We start from the raw sequence: 21,525 nt of genomic DNA on the forward strand, positions 1-21,525 counted from the left end.
AACTTATGAATATGGGTTGTTTATTGCCTATAATAATAAAGATATGCAGAGTTTTCAAAAATTGCAAACCAACAGCCAACAAAAGTAATGTGCAAAAAACTCAGTAAAAACAGTCTAGCAAAAGTGTAACAGGGTTAACCAAACTTTAAACCCACAGTCCAAAATGGAATGCAACAAGTATTGTCTGATAGCGTAGTTTCCACAGGTCTCTGTATGTGTAACTGTGGTTCTCCTTGCTTTCCCCCCAGTGTGGCATAGTAGGGGTATGGGTGCACACCGTGATGCCATCTGTTGTGTTGTGGGATGTAGGGACCACTGACCAAAGAGTTCTCCAGGGACTGAAAAATCTGTGGGGTCAGTATTCTGTGAGCATGTAAGTCAATGGTGCTCTACAACATTTGTGTTTGTTACCTGAGCAGACCCATTATATCCTGGTGGATTTCCTGATGTGCCTCTCAGTCCTTTTCCCTCTTCTGCGGCAACTGAACCCTCCATTCTCATACTTTCTATGTGTTCGTGGCTCTACAAGCCCTATTTTCATGGGCCGAGGCCACAGAGGATTGGAGGCGCTTGCCAAACATATCCTCCTGAGTGCTCTTCTTTCTCCTCTTCATCGGAGTCAGACTTTCAGCAGGTGTGGAGGAGGGAACCTCTCAAGGCCACCATGCAGGAGGCTGATTACAACAAACAGATACACTGTTAGATTTGCAGTCCCAATAGAAAAGGGAAAGATAAGTCTCAAAACTCCCTTGCATTATTCCCATAAATATTTTTAACAAATGCTAATGGTCACTTTTGCTTTGGGGAGGCTGGGTACAGAACCACTCTTCAGCTTAAACCATTGTGACATAGCCTTCTGGGGAGAAGAGGGTGGGCTTCTGTTGCATGTAAGCTTTAAAAACTAGGCGCCTGTGGGTATGGGGGAAAAGCAGTGAATATAGGCAATATTTTCACCGGCAGCGGTCACTTTTGTTAACATCTTTTTCCTGAGGATGATAAAGGCACAGAGAACCAGCTGCTACTGTCGTCCTGAAGCCATCCAGGCACATATGCTGCTAGCCTATTGCAATGATGCCATCTGAGCTCATCACAGAGTGGCATGGGAGAAAGCCTTCTATGGTGGGGAAAGAAACAAGGCTGCCATCCCTAGCAATGTTCAGGAGAGGGTCACAGAGTATCTCCATTAAAGTTTCACTGAGAACTCTCAACAGGACAAAAGGGACATCCCTGTTCAGATAAACAAAGTACTCTGCTTGGGCCTCTCAGCCTAACCCAAGAAGCCAAAATATTGAAAAACAGATATGGATTCTACCTCTGTTTCTTCTACCTATCTCCACCTGAGCACAGGCCACTGATGTGGCATGGATTGTGTGACCTGACTGCCATACTATTTTTTAGAATGTATTCTCTAGCACTATATTTTCTAACACTTTATCAATAATCAATCAAAAGTAAATGCCTTTGTTCTCTAAAATTCAGGATGGGACGGGTGCCATTTTTTTAAATGGTGAAGAAGGGCAGTGGGAGGGAGGAAGAAGGTGAGAGATCAGGTTTTGAGCAACAGCAAGGGGAAAAATTAATACAAGGAATAATTCCTGAACAAACCTTCCCAAGGTTCCTTCCCCCTTATCACTGGGCTCCTATGTGTTTGTGTGGTGGGACTGGCTTGACTTCACAGTCTCAAAGAGCTTGTGGCATGGTTTGAGTCCTCTGTCATGTCACGTGCTCTTCCCTCCTCACTGTCCACCACAGGGGTTTCTGCCTCAGCTTCCTATGAAGTGTCCGCAGTTGTACACGGAGCGCTGCCGGGGTCCCTGCCAAGTAGGGCATGCAGTTTGTTGTAAAAGTGGCAGATCTACAGGGTAGCACCACATTTCTTGTTATCTACCCTCACCTTATGGTATCCCTGGTGAAGTTCCTTCGCTTTCACACAGCACTGCTACTGATTCCCATTGTATCCCTTTGCCTGCAACTGCCATGCAATCTGCCCGTTAGATGTACATTTTCTACAGCTGGTCCATAGCTGTGCTTGTATAGCCTCTTATCCCCCACAGGTCCAGGAGATCCAATATTTCTTTTCTGCTCCAGGGTGGAGAGTATGTAGTTCCCCTCTGTATGCATGGTGCTGGCCTGGTTTTTTCAGCAGTTGGATGCTGTGATGCTCTGGGGTTTATTCAGCCCAGTAAAGTGTTCAGTCAACATCTGTATTGCATCATTGGGTGCCTTAAATGTTATGCTGCGGTGATTCAGAGCCCTGATACAAACCATGATCTCATGATTTTGGATGCCTGACTCATCGTGTTTGAATGTTTAGGCTTGGCAGTTCTGGAAATCTATTAATCAAGTTATTCTTTTAATTTGGAGGAGATTCAATTTTTTAAAAAATTGACACTTTTAGGAATCCCAAGTAAACCATATGCTAAAATTTAAAAGCATTTAAAAGTATAACTGGGTTCAAAAATAATTAGATAAGTGATAGGTCCATCAATGGCTATTAGCCAAGATGATCAGAGATGTAACCCTATGCTCTGGGTGTCCCTAAACCTTCAACTGCCAGAAGCTGGGACTGGATGACAGGATGTATAATTCAAAATTGCCTTGTTCTGTTCATTCCCTCTGAAGTGTCTGGCACTGGCCACTCTCAGAGACAAGATACTGGGCTAGATGGACCATTGGTCTAATCCAGTATGGCCATTCTTACATTCTTATAATTTCCACCTGTCTTCAAAATGAGCTATCCTAAAGGTGACTACAGTGTCTTCTCTCCTGGCAACATCAAATAAAATAGAACATCGTTTCACTTACATGTGAAAAGATCCCCTAAACCACTAGAATTCCTCCAAGTATGTAGGGCCCTTTCCTGGGACTAACTACATCTTCAGAAGCTCTCACTGAACATCCATTCAGACCACTTCAGTAGCAGAATTGAAGTAACGGAGGGATACTTCATTCACCAGTCATAAATTTTTGTGAAGACAAATTCTGCTTTCATCCTCAAAAGTTAATCTTGGATGTTCTGAGAGTCCAAGCAATTATGCTTCCTTCCTTTGACCCAAAACATTTTTTTTTCTCAGACTTTCCAGAGATGATAACTCCTGGAGTGAGAATCAAACAGAAGTATCTGTCCAAAAGGTTGAAATTCAAGGAAGTTACAAGCAACTCAGACAGACCATTTAGAATGGAAACATTTGTGCAACAACACCCTCACTTTTGCTTTGACCTATTTGCATTTCCTGATTTTTATTTGTATGTGTTTGTGGGAGAGAGAGTTAGTTTGTTTTTTTTAAGTTGTGGAACCTGAGTTTTTTAAAAATGCAGACTTTTTCTATTTACTAATAAGTATTACATCTTATGCCTCATAAAAAATGAAAAATGACCAGGTGTGCGGTCAATAATCCTAAATTTACTCTAGAGAAATCCTTTTATTTTCAAAAAGAAATTTGTAGATCTATATTTTCATACAAATATCCTTTTTGTTTTTGTTGTTGTTCCTTAGCTGTACAACTCTGAGATTCTGCAACTATATTGAGAGAAAGCTTTTTTTAAAAAAATGCACAAATGCACACAGGAAAAAGTCATCAATTAAATTATCTTGCTATATGTTCAAAGCCCAAGCAAACAGTTGCAGCCAGTTCTATTACAGGTTTTGGTTGTTAAAGGTAATAGTGTTGATGTAATATACTTAGACTTTCATAAGGTATTTTACTTGGTACTTGATTAAAAGAACATAAAGATATAAAATTAATATAGCACATGCTAAATGGATTACAAACTGGCTAAATGATAGGTCTCAAAATGTATTTGTAAAGGGGGATCATCGTCAAATGGGTTTTCTATTGGGGTACGGCAGGGACTGGTTGTTGGCCCTACGTCTATTTAACATTTTTACTAATGACCTGGAAGAAAACCTTGCTAAAAAGGTTTGCAGGGGGAGTGGTAAATAATGAAGAGGACACATCATTGATACAGAGCAATCTGGATTGCTTGGTAAACTGGGCGCAGGCTAACAATATGTGTTTTAATATGAATAAATGTAATTGTATACATCTTGGAGCAAAGAATGTAGACCATATTGTCACAACGGGGGACTCTATTCTGAGAAGCAGTGATTCTGAAAAAGATTTGGGGGTCATGGTGGATAATCAGCTGAACGTGAGCTCCCATACGATGCTGTGGACAAAAAGGCTAATGCAATCCTTGGATGCATAAACTGGAGTAGAGAGGTTATTTTAGCTCTATATTGTGCACTGGTGCAACCGCCGCTGGAATACTGTGTTCAGTTCTGGTTTTTATAATTCCAGGAGGATATCGGTAAATTCAAGAGAATTCAGAGAAGACCCAGGATTGGAAAACATGTCCTATGATGATAGACTCAAGGAACTCTATTTATTTAATAAAAAGAAAAGGAGTACTTGTGGCACCTTAGAGACTACCACGGCTGCTACTCTGAAACCTATTTATTTAATGTAACAAAGAGAAGGTTAAGGGGTCCCTTAATTACAGTCGGTAATTATCTACACGGGGAACAAACATTTAATAATGGACTCTTCAATCTATCAGAGAAAAGTATAACATGATCCAATGGCTGGAAGATGAAGCTAGATAAATTCAGACTCTTAATAAGGCATAATTTTTTAACAGTAGGAGTAATTAACCACCGGAACAACTTACCAAGGGTGGTGGTGAATTCTCCGTCACTGGTAATTTTTAAATCAAGATTGGATGTTTTCCTAAAAGATGTGCTCTAGGAATTATTGTGGGGAAGTTCTATGACCTGTGTTACCCAGGAGATCAGACTAGATGGTTACAGGAGTCCCTTCTGGCCTTGGAATCTATTAGCGGAACTGTTCCGAACATCTGAAACCTTGTTTCAACTACAGATTAAATTAATAAAATTTTGGGGCATTTCTATTAATATAGCTCTCTAAATTAAAACTATAAGTGGTTCCATTATAGTCAGACTTGCATATTTGTTGAGGATATTGGTACTAAAAAGGCGTGTTATTCTGAGACTTGCATCTTGCTGTTTTTGGTCATGTATTATGTTTTTGTATGCCCATTAATGAATGTTTTTGCTACAGAAGCTACTGTTTCTTTAATGTAGCACTGTGTTTTGAAATGTGCTCCAGATTCAAGTTGTTTAGCAATTACACAAATCCAAATGAGACCACAGGGTTGTAATTTTAATTTTCCTCTGTTCTTGCTTAGCTTTTATTGCTTTGTGAAATTGCAGCATTTAAAATAACCAAACAAGTACCCTTGCGAAATATTGTAGTGGATGTCAGTCCAGTCTCATAAGCTGATCAGACTTTTATTCAGTTCTCTACTTTAGAAACTGATTTCTGTTTGGAATTATGTATACACTTGTAAATGTTTCTGTTCGGTTACTTGAAAAATGGAAGTGAATTGTGAATCTTAAGATAAATGCAAACTGCTTAGCAAAATCATCTATATGGAAATATTTGCAAGTAGGAATGCCTTTATTAAGTGTAACTTAGAAAACAAACTTTCAAATACAACAGGTATGTCTCAAGTAACAGCCACTCAGGCTGAAAACACTTCAGCAATATTCATTCAAGATAAATGCAACTTACTATTAGATAAACTGTGAGTTAGTAAAATACATGTTTTGAAGTGAAACACTTTTAGACCTAAAAAGACAGACTTGTCCCTACTGTAACTCTGTTGTCTTGAATGAAGCTTAAACCAGAGATAACTTTTGCTCAAAAGCTCTAGGTAGAAAGGATGGAGACTAAGAATATCCTCCACGCAACCCTACCTCCTTTTTAAAGCCAAGAAACTTCACATCCTAAACATTGCTGGTAATCTACAGTATGTATTTGCAAATATTATGATACTGGTTTATATAACAAAATCTATTTTCCCGAGTTCTTGCTGGGCTATGTGGTCAAAGGGTTTAGTGGATGATGAGAGAGTCTGTTTTGATGGTGGATTGGGAAAAGTTTAATTGTGGAGTTTGGATGTGTGGTGTTAAATACTGTAAGCATTCCTAGAGATATGATTGTTTTAAACAGTTCTAAATAAAATTGTACATATTTTTCCTCTTTTTCCCCTTTGCACAACCCACATATTGTTGTAATATTAGATTGGTTGAAAACTTCTGAGTTAGTAATTTAGCAAGGTTCTTCTTTGAGTGATTGAACATGTCCATTCCACTGTAGATGTTTGTGCACAGCAGTGTGCAGATGTGAGAGTTTTTACCCTTGTTTTTACCCATTGGGGCAGCCTCTGCAGTCTCTCACACACCACACAGGCATAAAGCGCTGAGATGCCACTGATGCCCTCTTCTCCTAAGGTGTTTGAGGCTGCAAGAGAGTTGTTAAACCTCTCAGTGCCACTGTCACCATCAGTTAAAGAGACTCATTCAGCACTGGCACCCAAGGTACCACCTTGAACACCTTCATCTCTGCACCTGGGTCCCAATTGAGCTGGTACCATCTAGGGCAGGGGTGGGTAAACCATGGCCCACAGGCCGGATCCAGCCCACCAGCCGTTTTAAACTGGCCCTCGGCTCCCGCTGGGGAGTGGGGTCTGGGGCTTCCCCACTCCAGTGCTCCAGCTGGGGCGCAGGGTTGGGAGCCGCTCCACGCAGCTCCCAGAAGCAGCGGAATGACCCCGCTCCAGCTGGGGAGCAGGGTCAGAGGCTGCTCCACGTGGTTCCTGGAAGCAGCGGCATGGCCCCCCTCCAGCTCCTACACGTAGGAGCAGCCAGGGGGCTCCGCTCTGCACGCTGCCCCCACCTCAAACGCCGCCCCCACAGCTCCCATTAGCCGGGAACTGCAGCCAATGGGAGCTGCAGGGGCAGTGCCTGCAGACAGGGTAGCATGCAAAGCCACCTGGCCATACCTCCGCATAGGAGCCAGAGAAGGGACATGCTGCTGCTTCCGGGAGCCGCTTGAATCATAGAATCATAGAATATCGGGGTTGGAAGGGACCTCAGGAGGTCATCTAGTCCAACCCCCTGCTCAAAGCAGGACCAATCCCCAAATAAATCATCCCAGCCAGGGCTTTGTCAAGCCTGACCTTAAAAACTTCTAAGGAAGGAGATTCCACCACCTCCCTAGGTAACGCATTCCAGTGTTTCACCACCCTCCTAGTGAAAAAGTTTTTCCTAATATCCAACCTAAACCTCCCCCACTGCAACTTGAGACCATTACTCCTTGTTCTGTCATCTGCTACCACTGAGAACAGTCTAGATCCATCCTCTTTGGAACCCCCTTTCAGGTAGTTGAAAGCCGCTATCAAATCCCCCCTCATTCTTCTCTTCCTCAGACTAAACAATCCCAGTTCCCTCAGCCTCTCCTCATAAGTCATGTGTTCCAGTCCCCTAATCATTTTTGTTGCCCTCCACTGGATGTTTTCCAATTTTTCCACATCCTCCTTGTAGTGTGGGGCCCAAAACTGGACACAGTACTCCAGATGAGGCCTCACCAATGTCAAATAGAGGGGAACAATAATGTCCCTCGATCTGCTGGCAATACCCCTACTTATACATCCCAAAATGTCATTGGCCTTCTTGCCAACAAGGGCACACTGACTCATATCCAGCTTCTCGTCCACTGTAACCCTTAGGTCCTTTTCTGCACAACTGCTGCCTAGCCATTCGGTCCCTAGTCTGTAGCGGTGCATGGGATTCTTCCGTCCTAAGTGCAGGACTCTGCACTTGACCTTGTTGACCCTCATCAGATTTCTTTTGGCCCAATCCTCTAATTTGTCTAGGTCCCTCTGTATCCTAGCCCTACCCTCCAGCGTATCTACCTCTCCTCCCAGTTTAGGGTCATCTGCAAACTTGCTGAGGGTGCAATCCATACCATCCTCCAGATCATTAACGAAGATACTGAACAAAACCGGCCCCAGAACTGAACCTTGGGGCACTCCACTTGATACTGGCTGCTAACTGGACATGGAGCCATTGATCACTATCCGTTGAGCCCGACAATCTAGCCAACTTTCTATCCACCGTATAGTCCATTCATCCAGCCCATACTTCTTTAACTTGCTGGCAAGAATACTGTGGGAGACTGTGTCAAAAGCTTTGCTAAAGTCAAGGAACAACATGTCCACTGCTTTCCTCTCATCCACAGAGCCAGTTATCTCGTCATAGAAGGCAATTAGTTTAGTCAGGCATGACTTTCCCTTAGTGAATCCATGCTGACTGTTCCTGATCACTTTCCTCTCCTCTAAGTGCTTCAGAATTGATTCCTTGAGGACCTGCTCCATGATTTTTCCAGGGACTGAGGTGAGGCTGACTGGCCTGTAGTTCCCAGGATCCTCCTTCCCTTTTTTAAAGATGGAGGTAAGTGCCACCCAGCGCCTGCACCCCTGAGCCTCTCCCCGTGCCCAAACTCCCTGCCCCAGCCCTGATCCCCCTCCCACCCTCCAAACCTCTTGATCCCAGCCCGGAGCACCCTCTTGCACCCCAGACCCACCCCAGAGCCTGCACCCCCAGCCGGAGCCCTCACCTCCCCCCCGCTGCACCCCACACCCCCACCCCAGCCCTGAACCTCTTCCCACACCCTGAACTCCTCATTTCTGGCCCCACCCTGGAGCCCACACCCCCAACCAGAGCCCTCACCTCCTCCCACACCTCAGCCCCAATTTTCTGAAGATTCATGGCCCACCATACAATTTCTATTCCCAGATGTGGCCCTTGGGCCAAAAGCTTCACCCACCCCTGTTCGAGGGGAAAGCCACAGATGATCTCCTTGGCTCCCCTTTCTTCAGAGTCAGCCTTCTTCACTAGTATTGATGGGTACGGCACCAACATACTAACAAGAAGCTTCTTCTTCATCAAACTCCTAGCCGGTCCCATCCGAGGGGATATGTCACCTGCCTGCCCTGGTTTCAGCTGTGACCTTTGGACTATGCATAGTTGGGGACAAGGCTGCACCAGTGGCCCTTTTGGAACCATGGGGCTTCCTCTCTCAATCAAGAGTATCCCCATGGCCACATCAGCTGGCTCCAACTTCTGGGCATCAGGAGCATTAACACCTCAAACACCATAGTGTTGGTACCAAGCCCAGCACCAAGCAGTCAGGATCCCTCTCACGAACAGCTGCAAAAGGAGCAGGAACTGGATCAGCCTCCGGTACCATTGGCAGCCTCGTTCTCATCCCCTGATAAGCCAATTGTGGTAGAGCCTATTTCTTCATCTCCTGATGATTTTAAGGCTCATCTGGAGTTGTTGAGGAGGATGGCTATCACCCTTGATATCCACCCAGAGGACATCCAGGAAAAATCCCACAAACTGGTGGACATTCTGACATCTGCAGCTCTGGCTAGAATAGCCTCATGTATCAGTAAAACTATCTTAGATCCTACCTAAGCGCTCTGGCAGACTCACTTCCCTGCCTCCAACTGCAAAAAGAGGGGAGAGATGGTATTATGTCCCCTTCCAGGGGTTCGCACACCTATGTAACCATCCTCCTCCAGGCTCCCTTGTAGTGGCAGCAGCCAGTGTAAAAGAAAGATAGGGCACCAATGCCAAAAAATAAAGAGGACAAGAAGCTGAACTTATTTGGAAGGAAGCTTTATTCCACAGGTGAATTACAGCTTCATCCTCCAAACCAGCAAGCTTTGCTGAGGCACTACGATTTCATCCTGTGATGGGATGTTAGATGGGGTGGGATCTGAGTTACTACAGAGAATTCTTTCCTGGGTATCTGGCTGGTGAATCTTGTCCATATGCTCAGGGTTTAGCTGATCACCATATTTGGGGTGGGAAAGGAATTTTCCTCCAGGGCAGATTGGAAGCGGCCCTGGAGGTTTTTCACCTTCTTCTGTAGCATGGGCCATGGATCACTTGCTGGAGGATTCTGTGCTCCTTGAAGTCTTTAAACCACAATTTGAGGACTTCAATAGCTCAGACATAGGTGAGACGTTTTTCGCAGGAGTGGGTGGGTGAGATTCTGTGGCCTGCGTTGTGCAGGAGGTCAGACTAGATGATCATAATGGTCCCTTCTGACCTTAATATCTATGAATCTATATGCTTTGAAGTTCAAAGACAAACTTCCAGATGAGGTGAAACAAGAGTTCCAGCCTCTCATAGTGGAGGGAACGTTTGTTGCCGGAACAACTCTGCAGGCAGGTCTCAATGCAGCAAATTCTGCAGTGCACCACCTGACCTCTGCTATCGTGATGCTATCATTCTGGTTACACTCTTCTGGCCTCTTTCCAGATGTGTAACATACAGTCCAGGACCTACCTTATGAAGCAACATTGCGCTTCACAGAAAAGACAGATGAGACTCTGTGAAGTTAACACCCCAGCAAAGAGGTGGAAGGGGTTTCATCCTTCTCAGTTCCAGTGTTTTCAGGGATTTGCCCCTGGACCCCAAGTCCTACCAAGGAGAAGGAGCAGAGGTTACAAACGATGACCACCACTGCCTCTGCTTCCACAGCCACCAGTTCAGCGAGGCTGGCAGCAGCATCTTCCAAGAGCTCATTTTGATGGGTGGATTGAGAGCAGTCCACTACATACAAGAGTGCCATCTTTTTCTTTTCCAGCTTTTTCAAACTGCCTGTCCCACTTCTGTTGTGCTTGGGCCCACATCCCAACAGATTGGTGAGTTCTAAGCATGGTGGCGGTGAGATATACATTCCATTTTATTTCTGCCTCTAACCCCCTTCCCTGCCCTTCCCCATCTCTCTTCAGGGACCCCTCCCAAGAGACAGTATTACTCCAAGAGATATAATCACTTCATCTTGTAAGAGCTATAGAGGAGGTTCATCCTTCCTGATCCCGAAGGTAAAAGGGGTCTCACACCTATTTTAGATCTAAGGCAGCTAAGCAAGTTCCTAAAAATAATCAAAATTCCGGATGGTCAATCTAGCTTCTATTATTTCTTCTCTGGAGCCAGGGGGACAGGTACACTGCCTTTGACGTAAAGGATGCCTACTTTCACATGGCAGTTCATCAGAGCCACAGAAAAATTCTGAGATTCTTTGTCAGTGGAAACCTTTATCAGTTCACAGTCCGCCCCTTTGGTCTCTTGGCGGCTCCAAAGTGTATGGTGGTGGTAGCACCATTCCTCCAGAGGTTAAGGATCTTGGTACCATTCCCTGATTGATAAGAAGTTGATCCAGGGTGCTAGCCGTTTAGCTTGCATGGCGTTCCTTTCTCACATCCAAGTAGGAAGCGGCATATTGTTGCTGACTGACAATATGACTACCATGTTTTATGTAAACAAGCAGGAAGGAGCCCGATCCTCACTATTCTATCAGGAAGCAATCTGGCTCTGGGACTTGTGTATCAGTAACTATACTTCTGAAAGTAGCTCATGTCCCAGGGACTCAGAATATAATGGCAGATCGACTGAGCAAGGTTGATCACCATGAGTGGTCCCTTTACCCAGACATAGCAAGGTTATTTTTTTAGCTCTGGGGGGCAGGACACAACCCAGGTTTGTTGACCGATGCTTTTCTACTGCTGTGGTCAGAAGGTCTGCAGTACACTTTTCTGCCAATCCCTCTTTTGCCCAGAGTTGTCTGCCAGGCAAGCAGGACAAGGCCCGTCTTATACTGATTGCCCCAGCGTGGCCCCGTCAGTACTGGTTTTCACAGCTCTTGGACCTCTCAATCAGTCCCCACTGTTACTCACACTTCATGCAGACCTATTTTTGGAGAATCACGGATGCCTCCTTCATCCCAGCTTTCAGGCCCTGGAGACTTCAGGGTTAACGTTGGCAAATGAGTCCAGCTCTGGAAAGGTGCAGGAGGTAGTGCTGACTAGTAGAAAACCATCAATGAGGTCAACTTACCTTGAGAAGTAAAATAAGTTTTTCACCTGGTCGAGGCTAAAAGGGGTCTCCCCTTGTCCAACACATTCTGAATAGAAGCAAGAATATCTTTTTTGTGTTTGAATCATCAAGGATTGGCAATTAGCTCAATCAGGGTATACCTAGCAGCTATATTGGCATTTCCCCTTCCTGTGGATAATCACTCCCTTTTTTCCAACCTGATCGCAGTAAGATTTTTAAAGGGTTTGGGCAGACCATTTCCACACATACAGAGCTCTCTTCCACCATGGAGCCTGAATCTAGTCATAACAAAACTGATGGATTCCCCCCCTTTGAACCTCTACAGACCTGCTCTCTGTTGCACCTTTCAATGAAGATAGCATTTTAGTAGCTATTACATTGGTCAGGAGAGAAGGGAAATTGAGGGCATTACTAAAGGTAAAAACTCTCCAACAATTATGCATTGGAGCGCGCAAACACCTACAGTGGAATGGACATGTGCAACACATCTCGAACAACAGTTATAGAAAGGTTAGTAACTGTTTTATTTATAATATTTTTTATGGTAGCCCTACTTAGTTAATTAAATCCAGCCACCTGATTTCATTCCCTCAACAATAGGCTCACATTAATTACACACCGTGTTTATATAAAGTGATCCTTCTCTTTTTTGCAGCTCTTTGCAAAAAGCAAACCTCCGAAAGGTCTTTACATCTATGGAGATGTAGGTAAGTTTCAGTAAAGATTTCATTGGAAGTTTTGGCAAAATGAGGGTTTCACAGAGTTTCCATTTAAGAGGGAGCAGGATCCAGTGCACCTGTGACTGATTGCCTGCTGCCTACCTGGGTTTAAGGGAAGGAATCTGGGCCTTACAAAGGGGAAGGTAGCAACAAGGGAAGGACTGCTACCCATGAATCTCTCTCAGCCCGGAAAGGCAGGGAAAAGGTGCTAGAAGGGTTCCTGAAGAAAGCTGTTGGGGTAGCTGTTGAGAGCCCAGAAACATAACCCCAAGAAAGGATGGCTTTGCCACCCTCTGAACCTGAGGGAAGAGAAAAAAGCCCAGGGAGACTTTACTTGGAGTCTGGGAAAAAGAGACTTTATTTTAAGTTTATTTTAACTTAATAAAGTAGAACCCCAGGATAGGTATTTTGTCTTATAACTTTTGGACTGTGTGGAATTCTTAAGGGATGCTGAGAGTAGGGGAAACTGAGGCAGGGCCACACTTGACCAGCAGGGGATGCTACAGGACAGGCATGCCCTTCTACAGAGGACTTACTCAAGTTCTAATGTAGCCTTTAATGTCAAAGGTTTTTTATTTTTTGTATAACAAGTTACTATTTTAATTAACTTTTCATACTTGTTTCTTTTAGAATATGGAATGGTATTAAGTATAGATCCAGTTGCTGTATATGGAGTGGCGTGCATTAATGTATTTCTGTTTGTGACATGTTATTTCCTAAATAACCACTATTTAACAACATGTGTAAAGTAAGAAGAAGGAGGCAGAGAGATGAAGATTTTATTCTAGTCATGTCAATGTACCATGAAAATGCCTTGACTCAGATGGAGACAATAGGGCCACTTGTTGGCTCAAAATGTCATACTTTATTTTTTCAGAATTTGTCCTTGATAAACTGAAATACAACTTTCCTCCTAGCTCTTTTAACATAAAATATAATCTCTCTTCCCAAACAAGCAAGCTTTTTACTGTTCAGCTGAAGAGTGTAGTTTCATTAGTTCAAAGCTAATGAACAATCATTACTGTAATCAGTACATACTGTTTTTAAATTAACTACCTGTTGAGTCTATTTGTTTTTTATTTGAAGGCACAGGAAAGACAATGGTGATGGACATGTTTTATTCTCATATAGAAGTAGAGAAGAAAAAGAGAGTCCATTTTCATGGTTTCATGCTAGATGTACACAAAAGTAAGTGCAAATACTCTGACATTTACATGAGTCTCATTGAGTGTATAATCTATAACAGTGGTTCTCAAACTTTTTTTTTGTGGACCACTTGAAAATTGCTGAGGGTCTCGGCAGACCACTTAATGATCTTTCCAAATGTTGTTTGTACCATTAGATAACTATTGTAAAGCGCTTTGGATAAAAGCGCTATATAAAAAAAAACTTAACAATTAACTTTTTTGTTCGACAAGTAAAAGCACACAACTCATATTTTAATATCAGTAGTCTTACCTTTCTAATGCAATGGATGTGCTCTCTCTCCCCCAACACGGCAGCCCCCGAGCTGGGGCTGGAAAGGAGGTGGGGTCTCTCCCTCTCTCCCCCAACACGGCAGCCCCTGAGCTGAGGCTGGGAAGAAGGGCCATCTCGCCGCAGCCCTGGAGCTGCAGAAAGTCGCTTCTTTCTCTGGCTGCCGCAGCCCTGCACATCCCAAATTCCCCCCTCCCCGCGCGGCTCCACTAACTAGATGGGTGGCTCTTCATTCTCTTGTGTGCAGCCACCCAGGTGCACACCTTAGAGGGAACTATCCACAGAGCACCTGAATGGAGCTCGCAGATCACTGGTGGTCCATGGACCACAGCTTGAGAACCTCTGATCTATAAAGCAACCCTGGTTTATTCTTCTTAGCATATGAGCCAATTTCAATTTCTTTTACATAAGTAATCAAAAATACATTTATTAAAGCATTGTTAGAATCTTCTGTTATTCCAGTATAGCTATTAATAGCTACAATATCCAATATTAATAGGAATATCCACTCAAAAGATAATGTAGTGTGCGATGTATGTGAAATCAGATGTATATTCAAGATTAATTTACCCCTTAACTAAACACCCATAATTTATCAATTAACTTACACTCCATTCGGAAGAAGTTATATGCTAATAGTGAATTTTATATTGACTGAGATAAATAATGTGATGGTGTCCCAAAGATATAGTTTATGTAAAAGCTACAGTTAAATTATTTGATACTTATTTGGCATCTGTGTTCAGTTGAGGGTACAACGATTTAAGAAAGAAAACAAACAAAGTTAAGTTTGGAAAATAAGATGAGGAAGGGTTAGGGGTTGGGATATCTTCCATGTCCAGGAAACATAACTTTACACATATGAAAAGGAATGTTAGGAGTGGACAGGAATCAGTTATTCTCAGTGAGAACTTGAGCTCTAAGAACAGGTAGCAGTGAAAAAAGCTTCTGCAAAGGGTTATGTAATTGCCATTACTTGAGTTATTTAGGGCTATACTAGCTATATGTCTGCTAGGAACAACTTAAGAATAACTAAAGCGATTTTGCAAAATTTCAGGAAGGTGGACTAGATGACCTAATTAAAAAAAATCTGTCAAGATCTGTGTATGCCTTACTAAAGAATCATGTTATTTCATTCATTGCCACCCTCATTTTTCCTCTTTCCTTTCCCACCCTCTGAGTGGACATTTTTCTAGCCAATGTACCTTTTATGTTGCAAAGATCAGATTGGGTATTTAACATAATAAGAACGGATATACTGGGTCAGACAAATTGTCCATATAGCCCAGCATCCTGTCTCTGACAGTGGCCGGAACCAGATGCTTCAGAGGGAATGAACAGAAAGAGCAATTTAGAATGACCCATCCCTGTCATCCAGTCCCAGCTTCTGCACTTGGAGGTTTAGGGACACCCAAGCATGGGGTTATGTCCCTGACCATCTTGGCTAATAGTCACTGATGGGCCTATCTGCCATTAACTTATCTAATTCTTCTTCTTTGAGTGAGTGCTTATGTCCATTCCATTGTAGGTGTGTGTGCTCGCCACGTGCACTGGTGCTGGAAGTTTTTTCCTCAGTGGTATCTGTAGGGGACCAGCTCTGGTGCTCTCTGGAGTGGCGTGCATATGCACCAGTATAAGGGGCGCTGCCAGCCCCCTTCCTCCCTCAGTTCCTTCTTATTGCCAGTGACAGTGCTGGAACGCTCCCCTTGCTATAGCACAGGGATGGGCAGACTACGGCCCATGGGCCACATCCGGCCCTTCAGCCGATTTAATGTGGCCCTTGAGCTCCCGCTGGAGAGCAGGGTCTGGGGCTTGTCCCGCTCCCACACTCCAATCCGGGAGCGGGGTTGGTGGCCACTCCATGCGTGCCTGCCATAGCTCTGTGTGGCTCCCGGAAGCAGCAGCATGTCCTTTCTCCGGCTCCTATGTTTAGGGGCAGCCAGGGGGCTCCACGCACTGCCCCCACCCAAAGCGCCGCCCCGCAGCTCTCAATGGCTGGGAGCTGCAGGGGCGGTGCCTGTGGATGGGGCAGTGTGCTGAGTCACCTGGCCGCGCCTTTGTGTAGGACCCGGAGGTGGGACGTGCTGCTGCTTCCGGGAGCTGCTTGAGGTAAGTACCGACCGGAGCCTCCGCCCCGCCCCACCCCTGCCCCCTCCCTCCATCCAAACCCCTCGATCCCAGCCTGGAGCACCCTCCTCCACCTCAAACCCCTCATCCCCAGACTCATCCCAGAGCCTGCACCTCCATCCGAAGCCCTCACCTCCTCCCAACCCCAACTTCATGAGCATTCATGGCCTGCCATACAATTTCCATATCCAGATGTGGCCCTCGGGCCAAAAAGTTTGCCCACCCTGCTCTGGCAAGTGGTTTCTCTTTCTCTTTGAACTTTTATTGTGTAAATAGTTGTAGATAGTCATCAGTTCCTAATAGTGTTAGCATACTTAGTTATTCATAGTCCCCTAAGGGACTTTGCCCAGGAACAGGGAATGCCCGGCTCCCCGGGCTTCAAGCCCTGCTGTAAGAAGTCCATGCCAATCAGCAATCCACATCTTAGTTGTCTGAAGTGTCTGGGTGAGTCCCACATTCATGAAAAGTGCCATATCTGCAAGGGATTCAAGCCCTGGATCAGAAAGGAGAGAGACATCAGATATAGGTGTCACCAAGGCCAACAGCCTACAGCAGGGGCTCATTCAAGCTTGACCCATGCCCATCCCAAAACCAGGCAATCATTTTGAGGGGACACTCGAGGGCAAACTCCCAGCCTGCAACCAGGATCTGTCTCACCCTTTATTTTCCCACTGTTTGTTACCTTTACTCCCCGCTTGGACCGCCATAACTACGGACTGCTGGGTCCTCAATACAGAGGCATCGGGGTATTTTGTTCTTTCCCACCCTCCCTTCCCTGTCTCTTTTCAGGGACCCTTCTCACAAGCAACTGCTCGCCCAGGAGGTGCAAGCCCTTCTGCGGCTGGGGGCCGTGGAGGAAGTTCCCACAGAACGAAGAGGGAAATATCTTTACTCCTGATATTTTCTCATTCTGAAGGTCAAAGGGGGCCTATGCTCCATCCTGGACTTGAGACTTCAACAAATATCTCAAGAAGGTGAAGTTCCTCATGGTCTCCCTGGCCTCCATCATCCCCTCACTGGATCCTGAGATTGGTATACTGCCCTTGACCTAAAAGATGTTTACTTTCACATCTCAATATTTCCCGGACAGAAGAGATTTCTATGGTTTGTTGTCAGTCAGGCACATTACCAGTTCACAGCGCTCCTGTTCGGCATAGCGACAGCATCAAGAGTGTTTACAAAGTGCATGGCAGTAGTCGCAGCTTACCTCAGGTGTCGGGTGGGGGGGTCCAAATCAATCTCTATCTGGATGACTGGCTCATCAAGGGCCGCTCCAAAGGGCAGATGCAGCACAGTATGGAGGTGCTATGAGCCACTTGTCACGCCCTGGGCCTGTTGATAAATGAACAAAAATCAACATTGGTCACTGATCAGAGGATAGAGTTCATCGGAGCAGTCGTCGACTCTACCCAAGCCAGAGCATTCTTCCCACAAGCCAGGTTCAGAGCAATGTCAGATCTGATTGCCCAAGTCACTGCGCACCCACTCACCAAATAGATTCATAGATATTTAGGTCAGAAGGGATCTTGGGTCTGTCTCAGACTCCTAGTTCGGCACACAAGATTGCGACTGAGGCCCCTTCAAATATGACTGTTGTCCGTCTATTCCTCAGCCAGACACCGCTTGGATAGGCTCCTCACGATACCGCCTCAGGTACTCACCTCTCTCTAATGGTGGTGCAATCCAAATTCGGTGATGAAAGAGGTTCTGTTTGTGGCTCCACGGCCCACAGTGTCCCTGGTGTCAGATGCATCTGACCTCAGCTGGGGAGCATACCTCGGTTCCCTCAAAACTCAAGGACTATGGTCGCGGGAGGAGCTGTCACTTCACGTGAACTTCGGAGAGCTCAGGACCATTTGCCTGGCGTGCGAGGTGTTCCTTCCCCGTCTATCTGGTTGAGTGGTGCAGGTACTGACAGACAACACTGCCTCCATGTTCTACATCAACAGACAAGGGGGAGCCCGGTCTTGGTTACCGGAAGATTTGAATTCAATTATATTAAACCAATGATGTGCTCTAAAATAATGCTTTTAATTTAAAACCTTTTCTTATTAACTATTTAAATCGGTAGCCAAGGTTGTGGCCTGCCCTAAAGGAATTGCCAGGGAAAGCTGCAGCTAGCTTGCTTTCCCTTGAAAGGACACAGATACAGCCCTCCGATCAAGAATAGACAGGTAAGCAGTAAATCTTTGAAAACAAAATAATATTTATTTAGAATGAGTGATCACAGTAAAAGATTAGAGATGGATATAAAGTACTGTAGGAACAAATATGATAAAGGTTACAGTTGCAGGAGTGAAACGGCGTGGCAAATAAAGACACAACACTACAATAACACTTTCAATATCACTATAACAGATAATAGAGCAATATAATCATTCACTTAATACTCTGTATCTTATAACAATATAACAATTAAGCATATAATATATATCAATTAAACACATATTTAATATTTAACTATTTACACTAACATCCAATAAGTGCTGATCAGGCAGTTATTGAATGGGTAGGGGAAGATCTCTCTCAGACCACAGACATCCAACTTTATTGGGAGGCAAAATCCATACACTCCTTGATAACTTACATTCTTCCAATCAGATTCCCTCTGATTCATCTATTGGTCTTTCTGCTCCGTCAATAAGCGCTGTCTTTCTGCTCCGTCAAACAAGCCTCCACCCAAAGCTGCCTAGTTTCTTCTGCTGCCATTGATATTGTTTCTCAGGTGGCTTCTTCTGTGCAAGCATCTTCTTCCTTGCAGGTGTCTTCTCTCTTCCAGGACCCCAGACCCACTTATAGGGTTTAGTCTGTCGGCTGTCGGTCTTGTACACTATTTGTTCTCCCAAGCTCAGCCAATCAGCTTCCAACATTTCTTAGCTTCACCCTTGATAGGTAGCTCCTTTCAATGGGGTTTTGCTGAGTCATTCCCCATAGGAGGCTGATATAATACTGTCTCCTGATTGCATCATCAGTTTTATGGGCCCTCTATGTGTTCCTATGGAGTCTTTCACCACAGTACATCATCCTATAGCCACCATTTCTGGATTTTCTTAATGTAAACTACTATTAATTTCTATTTAATTAAAACCTTATTCTTAAAACTAATCACTACTCTAAGCATCCCAAAGGGTCCTGACACTGTCACCACCCTTTTTATATCCAATTAAACAAGTTATAATTTTTCCGAAATTTAAACCTCTTCTGAGGTTTTTCTGTAAACCTTCAATTTAAAGTGATATAAGGCTTTTTAGGCAACAGAGGCAAAATCTTTCATCACATCATCTGTCCTGTGTCAAGAAGCTCTGAGCCACTTATGCATCCAGTATGCTATCCACCTGGAAGCCTTGCACCTCCCCGTCATACGGAACATGCTGGCAGATCGCCTCAGCAGGTCCTTCTTCTCTCACCACAAGTGGTCCCTCTACTCGGAGGTTGCCAGATGCTCTTCCAAAGGTGGGGAGCTCCCCAAATGGACCTGTTTGTCACCAGACAGAACAGAAAATGGCATCAATTCTGCTCGTTACAAGGCCTCGACAGCGGTTCACTGTCAGATGCCTTCCGTCTGTCATAGTTAGAGGTCTCATGTATGCCTTTCCGCCAATCCCACTGATCAGCAGGGTCCTTTCCAAGATCAAGAGGGGCAAGGCGTGAGTCATTATGATTGCCCTGGCCTGGCGTTACCAGCATTGGTTTGGCAGTCTCATGGACTTGGCAGCGGCAGCACCGTGGACTCTTCCCGTATGTCCGGACCCACTTTCTCAGGATCACTGCTGCACCTGAACTTCACCTCTCTCCACCTCACAGAGTGGATGTTGCATGACCGAGCCCCGAGGAGCTGGCCTGCTCCAGTCAGGTCCAGCAGGTTCTTCTGGAAAGCAGAAAGTCCTCTACTAGAGCTACTTACCTTTCAAAGTGGAAGCGCTTCTCCTGCTGGGCTTCAGAGTGAAATATCTACCCTGTTACTGCCTCTTTACAATCCATCCTGACTACCTCCTGCACTTAACGTGCCAAGGCCTTGCCTTTTCATCAATCAAGGTGCACTTGGCGGCCATATCAGCCTTTCATCTGCACGTCCAGGGACGATCGGTATTCTCACATAAGATGACTGTCAGGTTCCTCAAAGGCCTCTAGAGGCTGTTTCCTCCGTTCTGGGATCCGGTTTCCCATTGGGATTTCAATCTAGTCCTTTCCAGGCTTACCGGTCCTCCTTTTGAGCCTCTAGCCTCTTGCTGTCTCTCGCACCTGTCATGGAAGGTCTCATTCCTTGTAGCCATTACTTCGGTGAGGTGAGTCTCCGAGATTAACGCCCTCACTTCGGAGGCCCCGTATATGGTGTCCTACAAGGACAAGGTTCAGCTGCAGCCCTATCCAGCCTTCCTGCTGAAGATGGTGTCGCACTTCCATGTCAACCAGGATATCTTCCTCCCAGTGTTCTATCTAAAGATGCACGCAACCAACGAGGAGAGACACCTGCACACTCTAGTTGTCAGGTGTGCCCTAGCTTTCTTCTTGGAGCACACCAAGCCCTTCCGCAGATCAGCTCAGCTCTTTATTGCGATAGCTGACAGGATGAAGGGCCTTCCGGTGTCCTCTCAGAGGATTTCAAACTGCATCCTCACTTGTTACAAGTTGATGCAGGCTGTGCCTCCACCGATAGTGAAGGCTTACTCTACTAGGCTCAGGCGCCGGCTGCCTTCCTGGCACAAGTCCCTATCCAGGACATCTACAGGGCTGCGACGTGATCTTCAGTGCAAACGTTCACCACGCATTATGCCATTACCCAGCAGGCCAGAGATGACGCTAGATTTGGCAGAGCTGTGTTGCAATCGACACATCTATGAACTCCTGCCTACCTCCAGAGGTACTGCTTGGGAGTCGCCTACAATGGAATGGACATGAGCAAGCACTCGAAGAAAAAACGGTTACTAACCTTTTGTAACTGTTGTTCTTCAAGTTTGTTGGTCATGTCCATTCCATGACCCACCCTCCTTCCCCTCTGTCGGAGTTCTGGCAAGGAGGAACTGAGGGAGGGAGATGGCCAGCGGAGCCCCTTTTACCAGCGCATATGTGTGCTACTCCAGAGGGCACCAGAGCCAGTCCCCTATGGATACCACTGAGGAACAAACTTCAGGCACCAGTGCATGTGGCGAGCACACACACCTACAATGGAATGGACATAAGCAACGCATCTCAAAGAACAACAATTACAAACGGTTAGTAATTTTTTTTAAACCCAGTTTATTTAGTCTCCTCTTTTCCAATGAGAGTTTCCCTAAACTGTTTCTTAAAACTTAACCTCTTCATTTATAAAATATTAAGATCTGCCTTCTTTGGGACCCTATGCTTCACCTACTCCAAGACAGCAATTGCTTTCTGTGATACATGACCAATTTTGCACTTGGTGGTGATCCATATTCTGGAAAT

At 45.1% G+C, this 21,525-nt stretch overlaps 1 protein-coding gene across 1 annotated transcript in view; it reads left to right on the forward strand.

The window, feature by feature from the left end:
* Positions 1 to 21,525, forward strand: part of AFG1L (AFG1 like ATPase) — a 136,366-nt gene that overhangs the window by 36,299 nt on the left and 78,542 nt on the right. Inside the window, exons 3-4 of the mRNA XM_084624792.1 lie at positions 12,435 to 12,486; positions 13,585 to 13,686. Of these exons, the coding sequence (XP_084480918.1) occupies positions 12,435 to 12,486; positions 13,585 to 13,686 (154 nt within the window). The remainder of the gene's footprint in view (positions 1 to 12,434; positions 12,487 to 13,584; positions 13,687 to 21,525) is intronic.

Source organism: Lepidochelys olivacea, assembly GCF_965140295.1.
Source record: "Lepidochelys olivacea isolate rLepOli2 genome assembly, chromosome: 3".
Lineage (NCBI taxonomy): Eukaryota > Metazoa > Chordata > Testudines > Cheloniidae > Lepidochelys > Lepidochelys olivacea.